At 37.3% G+C, this 7,881-nt stretch overlaps 1 protein-coding gene across 1 annotated transcript; it reads right to left on the bottom strand.

The window, feature by feature from the left end:
* Nucleotides 1-1,709: 1,709 nt before the first annotated feature.
* gadd45aa (growth arrest and DNA-damage-inducible, alpha, a) lies at nt 1,710-4,222 on the bottom strand. Its single transcript, XM_067453125.1, has 4 exons — nt 4,070-4,222; nt 3,457-3,558; nt 3,137-3,353; nt 1,710-2,482 (listed from the first exon to the last, which is right to left on the bottom strand). The coding sequence occupies exons 1-4, from the start codon at nt 4,108-4,110 to the stop codon at nt 2,369-2,371; spliced, it is 474 nt and encodes a 157-aa protein (XP_067309226.1). The 5' UTR covers nt 4,111-4,222; the 3' UTR covers nt 1,710-2,368.
* Nucleotides 4,223-7,881: the final 3,659 nt, after the last annotated feature.

The following is a 7,881-nucleotide window of genomic DNA, read 5'->3' as shown; positions in this document are numbered from 1 at the left end:
AGCTTGATTTGAGTTTATGGGGTGCACTGTAACATGGGTTCATGGTTTAAAAAAAATATTTTTAATATATTTTACCTTTATTCTACACCACTGTGTCCCTTAGATAGGTTCCTGGCTCTATGTATCCCTTTCCTCAGAAATATACCACTGCACTGTCTCAGATCATAGACCATAAAAAATATGGACGACGCATCTTCACTACCTTCCACTGAAGAAAAGTGAAGCCACCAACGTCCGAATATGGCGCTGCTGACATCTGCGCAGTAGAGAGCAGGAAGTAGAGCCGCGATATCAAAAGCTCGCCCACACTCGCAGTCTAGAAAATCTGAAAATTATTTGATTCTAAATTCTGAATAATTCACAATTTATTATTAGGTCAGTGCTTATTGAGTTTTTGGATGAATATTTTGGTGGACCACTGCCACACAGATGAGCCACGGATGCCAAAGTTTTCCATTTTTTATATATGTTAAAATGTAATGATCATGTCACATTTAGCGCTAAAAAAATAAAACCCAGCTGCTTGATATTTTGTGTGTAATACATTTTTTTATGGGATTCTTTGATGAATACATCAAAATTACAGTATTTGTTTCATATAGAAATCTTTTGTCACATAAATGTCTTTACTGTCACTTTTAATGCACCCTTGCTTATGGAAAGTATTAATGTCTTTAAAAAGTTACTGACTTCAGACTTTTGAGTGGCAGCTAATTTTTAAAGTATGTTCTTGATGATGTTTTAAAATAATCTTATCCATCAAAGATGTGACAGAAATGATTGTTAGTAAAGGATAATTAATGTGTGTGCTTTGTGTTGTTCTGAGCTCAAGGAGTGGTGCAGTGATGTAAGTGGTGACAAAACAGCTCTTATATCACCTGGTCCTTGTACCTGTTGTCTAAAAATAATCTTTTTAGTGACGTCAAAAAACTGAAACTGCCTAACATCTATAAAAGGCACATTCATTATTTAATTTGAGACTAGCTGACTTTTGATCAGGATTACTTCGTTTCATTTAATTGACAATTTGCAAAGATGTCTTTGAGACATGCTATTTTGTCCTCGAGCAAGTGACAAGTTTAATCCAGTTTCTCTGTCACGCGACAGGGGTTTACCTGCCTTGCATCGACCTAACATCAGCCAAACCTTGCTTCATCACCTTTGTATAGGAAGCGGTGGGTTACACAACTGATTTACTGGTATGCAGAGTCTGGAAACCTGACCCAATATGTGCCAGTCATGTGATCACAACCACACCTTCTGAACATTTTGTGGCGCCTCTAGACACTTCCGTTCTCCAATTGGGCTTGTGTAATGTCTTGCGTACTTGCTACGCAGTGACTTTTGCCCTACAGAGTAATAACACAAACGGCACAATTGAAAGCAAACTGATTTATGACAGCAGGTTTGACCTTGACGTGAGTGAGCGGTACAGTAAGCTGAACCTTATTGAACGATTCATTTCAGCTGAAAAAGGAATCTGATGAATAGACGCAGTGGTCACGCTAACTAAAGCAGGACAAAAGAAAGGCTTGGATGGCTTTTGTCGGTGTGTAACAGGGAGTCACGAAGGCCATCGAGTCCAGCGTGACCCTGCTGATCTCCACTGGTGTTGTCAGGTCAATTCAACTAGTCCACGCTTCTTTTCCAGAAACCTCTGACAGAATAACCCACATGACTACCATGTTGTGTTCAAAAATACTTTTATTACAACACAAAATTCATTTCACGTTTGAATATAGTAGTATAAAAAGTTTTTACATAAATACCTCTTTAAATTAATATAATAGAAATAACTTAAAGACCACAAAAGAACAATGAACCTATGTACAAAACAGTTCTTACAGGATATACCGTGGATGCATAGTTTTCATCTCAGTGGTTAAGAAGCAAGTTCCTTTTAAAATGATTTATTTTCCAACATTAATAAACAAGTACTGATCCACATCACATTCAGTACGAGTACTGAAGTACTGAATGATATACTATTCAAAAATTATGGCAAAGATACAAATAGGCCAGCCTCTCTGAAAAATATTGCTTCATTGCTTCCACTGAGAAATCTTTCATCCTGCAATCAAGTGCTTTATGACACCCCACCAATAAACTCACAAGATACTCAGGTGCTCACTTCCATTCACAATTAGCTTCATGTGACGTCCTCAAAAAGTCCCACAAACAAAGCCAAAAAGCGCTGAATCATCTCAGATTGCAAATGGGTGCTCCTCCTCCAGTTCATTCTGAAGGTCAGCCCCTGGTTCCACCGGTCTGGGCAATCAGTCCTTTTTGTGACCACCATTTTTAGCTTTTATCTTTTTTTTTACTAGATATTTTTATCCACGTTTTCCCCTCTTGGTTTTGGCTGTCCTCATCGTTCTGGAAGGTTGATAATGGGCACCCACTGATCCATACAGCGACTCTCTCTGCAGAAGCGGTTCACTTTTCCCAGAGCTGGGTTTTTCCATGTGGATGCATGTGGAACCTGTGAACATCAGAAGAAGAAGAGATGGAATTACATTCTGTTTGTATTAGCTAGAATGTCCTGCTGTGTAACTTAAGTGTTGTCCTTTCCAGTTTATCTTACAGACAGCATTGTCTCTGTCGCACGCATGTGATTTCAAATATTTTTGTGGTGAATGTATCAACATTATTTCCGCCACGGCCATTCTGCTCTATACATTAGCCATCAGTATTAGTATTTAGTATTGGTATTAGTTTAGTATTACCCTTTAATGACCACTTGGCTTCCCAAAACACAAATCACGAGTAGGAATCACAGTGAAGTCAAGTTGCAATAGATGACAATTCAAATGACCAGTGATTCTAGGAGTATGCAAATCTTTTTGAATGCTTCCCATGGAGCACAACGTATTTTGAAGGAGTATAAGAACGATAAATACCAAGGCACCTGTTCATTTATTTCCGAAATAAAATGCAAATAGCACCCTGGAACATTAAGTCAAGAAACTCCTATTTGCATGTGGATGATCATCAGCCCAGAGCAGGATGTTCATGTGGACGTATTGCAGTGGCAGTTACACCTGGACTGAACATGTCCTGACAAGTTTACTGGCCTATTGTTGTGGTTTACTATTTAGATTTCTAATAACATGAGCAATGAATTGTTGACACTTACAGTAACCAGAATGCAGTGCAAATCCATCTGCTCGCTCCCGTGCATCCCCGCGCCCCTGAGGATGTGCGCGAGGCGGCGCGTGTTGTTCACGCGCAGGATGTTGATGTCGTTCTCGCAGCAGAAAGCCTGAATGAGAGTGAAGTGAATCTGAAGCGCCACATCCTTCACATCATCGTCGTCAGTGGCCAGGATGCACAACACCACGTTATCAGGATCCCTGAACAGAAAAGTTGAGATTTTAGTTATTTATACTAAAATACTCCTGCACCTGTTGCAATGACTTTGAAAACCAGTTACATTGAAAAAGCATCTAAACTTACACATTGAGAGACTTTGCAGCCTCGTAGACCCCAACTGTAATACATCCCTGCGGTAATGCGGAGCGCATTACCTCCTCTAAAGCTTTAATCACAGAATCCATCCTGCAGAAAATAAATTTTGGATAAGTTCTTAAGCAATACGACTTCAGTCGAATCGACAACATTGAGCGTGTGCGCATAGCAACATCGTTACAGACGGCGGCGGTTGAAAACTAATAATTGAGTATGTGCTTGTTTGATTGTGTGGAAGAGAAATTTGCAGATATTTGTTACATATAAGTAGATACATTTGAGCACAACTAATTTAGCAAAACTTTAAATATCAATAACGTTTAGCTGCATAATGAATGGGCACATCAGAAGCGAAAGGTCTCGTGAGGCTCGAATCTCGTGAGCTGAGCTCGTCCCGCTGACAGTTCACCCGGTACATGTGTCACGTGTGTGAGATATATCTTTACTTAACGTTTCACAATAAAAATAAATATACAAGACTATGTGTTAGAAAAAAGCAGCATGTTCGTTTCACATATTTGATGTTTATTTATCCGTACATTATTGGTAACATGGCGATAATATTATTATACGTCAAATAAATACATATTGTCAATTTTACCTTTCAATAGAGTAATCTCCATTAAGTTCCTCAAAAGTCATATTGCACGTATAATCCAGCACGGATTTGAATAAATTCCCTTTTAAAATCCACAGGAGTTTTCGTAGGTCTTCTTTCTCTGGCTGTCATCGGTTAAATCTGATGTTGCTATGCGTTGCATTCGATTTCATTTCTATGAGAGCTGCAATGAGAGTAGCTCGATCCTTATTGGACACATGCAAATCAAAGATCAGCAAAACCCATTTTGATTGGCTATTACGTCTGCCCTAACAAATCTCGACAACTCTCATTCGTCCGTCTAAGATGTCGAGGGCGTGGCCAATCAGTTGGGTGACGTTGTTTTCAACCTTGTTGGAAGAAAACTTTTCAGTGACATGTCAGGGCAAAGGAAAGCAGGGAATTTACCCAACATGTATTCGACAACAATACACAATAATGATGCAACATGCAAAATAAATAATACAATAAATAACACGTTTCAAAATAAATAGTTAAAAACAATAATTTTACATAAATCCATTAATACTTTCATGCATCTTATAAAATGAGCATTTGAAACAGTTAAAAGTGCCGCACAAGCCATACAACCACCCAAGACGGCAAAATGATGTTGGTGGATCATCAGCGTGAGCATTTCCGAACTTTTCACTGTAGTCAAAAACAATTTTGATTTGAGCCAATGGCATGCAACAATACCATGAACAATACGCTGTTTTTTGTGCTACAAGCCCTGCTGTATTTCTAACTGGTGTCTCTAACCCAACAGTGGCATCTTGAGGACAAATCAACGCATTGCTCCGTTTTGTACATTTACCCTATGCATTTACCTAGCCTAGATTTCTAGGCTAACATTTAGTCCAGGAAAAGTAACTCATTTTGGAGCCAAAAATAGAACTAATTGTAAAATATTTTTTTCAGCTTAGATCATTTCTATGAGGTGTCCAGAACAACATACTAAAAGTCCTAAGAAATCCTAGTTGAGGAAATATGTTAAATTCTCATCATTCCGAGATGTGTGCCAGTAAGACCAAACAACAATGGACCCCAATGGGGCTATTTTTTCCTTTACTCCTATCAAAATGAAACTTTACACAATGAAAGTACACATGTAAAGTATTTTTGTTTTGTTTTACAAGTTTCTTTGAAAATTAATTTTACTATGCAAATGAGCTATACACTAATCGAATATGTCCAAAATACACCCAAATGGGCTTATTTTTTCCTTTACTCCTACCACAACAAAACTTTACTCGATGAAAGTCGACATGAAAAGTAAAACATTTTGCATTAGAAGTTTCTTTGAAAATGAACTTGAATATGCAAATGAGCAATATACTAATCGAATATGCCCAAAATACTCCCTAAAAGGCTTATTTTTTCCTTTACTCCTATCACAATCAAACCTCACACAGTGAAAGTATACATGAATGAAAAGTAACATTTTTGTTTTCCAAGTTTATTGGGAAAATCTATTTTAAATATGCAAATGAGCTCAACACTATGCCTAATTGACTTATGGCCAAGAAGCCCTAAAAGTACAAGTAGAAAAAACAGGGGCCAAATATCTAACACATTCATGTCCATTTAGTAAGTTAACCTATGCATAAACACGATACATTTGAAGTCACTTGCCATTAAAGACTTAAATTGACCTTAGGAATTAATTGCCCAATCTTGCCTCCATCTTTCTAAATTAATTTTTTTATTTGCAAACAAGCCTTACTTAATGATAATCCCCCACAGATAACATCAGAAAAAGTCAGAATAGCCATCTTAGTCATTAGTAATGTGGTGAGATAACATTTTGGGCTGGTAGATTTACAAAAGATTGGGATTGTTGGTAAAATTATGAGATTACAGGCAGAAGTCATTCTCACCAACTAAATGATTCACTCTCACACAGAAGAGATGAAAAACCAGATAGACACACTTTCCAGACATTCCAGCTCTTTAAAATAATTTTGCCAGACACCAAAACTGCTTCTCTTTTTGTAGTTAGCAAGTATTTCAGACCAGGCAGGCCACACATCAGACTTCAAATTCTATTGGACCTAATTTCATTGCTAGACAACACTTTGATACCTTTTTCAGAGAGAAATGGAGAATTGTAAAATATGTAATGAGTCATTCAGTGATGAAAACACATCGGTTGTTCTACGAGCAAAAGGCAGCAATGGTGTGAACCGTGCCAGTGCTCAACGTGGAGCTTAGTGACAATTCCTGGAGACCGAGTACACATCGAATGCCGCCGCAGTTATTGTAAAGCAGAAAATATTGTACGTGATAATGTAATTCAATCTTTGCAACAACCACAAATCAAACAATCTCCACTCAGAACAGAACTTTAATTTTCAAGAGCATTGCTTGTTCTGTGGACAACCAACTGAAATACATAAGAAAAATAAGAAGAGAGAGAAAATTGATATCTACCCAGTAAGAACAGGAGACTTCCACAACAAATGTACCACAACATATGCAACACTAATTTTCGAAATATGAAGAATATTCCGAGTCAATTTTTTCAAATTCAAAGTCGGAAGACCTGAAGATTATGAGAGAACAACAGCATTCCTAAAAGTGGCAAACGTTTTAGAAGAATACGATGAAGAACAAATTACTATTCAAGACCTTATGGTAAAGATGACAGAGTACTTGTAAAACAGGTTGTGAACCATATTCTGCAAAGTGGATGAAAATTAAAATAAAGGAACACTTTGGAGATAGTGTAATAATGACCGGCCTGGAAAATCAATGTGTGGTCACTTTGCGAGACACAGCCCACTCAATTCTTCGTGAATTTCACAAGCAACAAAAATCTAAGAATCCAGAAGACGAGAAACTTTTTAAATTTATCATGTTTATGCATAGGTTAACTTACTAAATGGACATGAATGTGTTAGATATTTGGCCCCTGTTTTTTCTACTTGTACCTTTAGGGCTTCTTGGCCATAAGTCAATTAGGCATAGTGTTGAGCTCATTTACATATTTAAAATAGATTTTCCCAAGAAACTTGGAAAACAAAAATGTTACTTTTCATTCATGTATACTTTCACTGTGTGAGGTTTGATTGTGATAGGAGTAAAGGAAAAAATAAGCCCATTTGGGTGTATTTTGGACATATTCGTTTAGTGTATAGCTCATTTGCATAGTAAAATGCATTTTCAAAGAAACTTGTAAAACAAAAATTTTTACTTTTCATGTGTACTTTCATTGTGTAAAGTTTCATTTTGATAGGAGTAAAGGAAAAAATAGCCCCATTGGGGTCCATTGTTGTTTGGTCTTACTGGCACACATCTCGGATTGATGAGAATTTAACATATTTCCTCAACTAGGATTTCTTAGGACTTTTAGTATGTTGTTCTGGACACCTCATAGAAATGATCTAAGCTGAAAACAATTCTTTTACAATTAGTCTGTCATAAAACGCTATTTTGCCCGGACTGGTCAATAATTGTATCCCTTAAAGGGATCGTTCACCCAAAAATGAATATGTGACATTTATCTGATTCCACCAGGACATCCAAGATGTAGGTGTCTAGCCCTATTTGGACGTTAATTATTTCTCGTGGGGTCGGTCCTAAGGTATTTTCATAATTTACAGGGGCTAGTCTACTCTAGTCTGGGATTTTATTGCCATCCGAATCCAGAATGTCAGTGTTTTTCTTCCACCACCTGCATACAAATCCCCAGCCGAATTACCTACTGTTTTTAGACAAACACCAAGGTCATTAAGTGGCATACTTAATGTGGTGTACTGAAAAGTAGCCTAAATAACAAACCAGCAGACAATGCATTTACTGTAAACAATTTA

The sequence above is a fragment of the Pseudorasbora parva genome, chromosome 9 (genome assembly GCF_024679245.1).
Source record: "Pseudorasbora parva isolate DD20220531a chromosome 9, ASM2467924v1, whole genome shotgun sequence".
Lineage (NCBI taxonomy): Eukaryota > Metazoa > Chordata > Actinopteri > Cypriniformes > Gobionidae > Pseudorasbora > Pseudorasbora parva.
This window is presented reverse-complemented; position numbering and strand designations above follow the sequence as displayed.

Coding starts and splice junctions, on each gene's coding strand:
- gadd45aa (XM_067453125.1), bottom strand. CDS start 4,110: ATGACTTTTGAGGAACTTAATGGAGATTACTCTATTGAAAG. Junction 3,559..4,069: donor GGAGATTACTCTATTGAAAG/GTAAAATTGACA, acceptor TATTTTCTGCAG/GATGGATTCTGTGATTAAAG. Junction 2,483..3,136: donor TGCACTGCATTCTGGTTACT/GTAAGTGTCAAC, acceptor TGATGTTCACAG/GTTCCACATGCATCCACATG.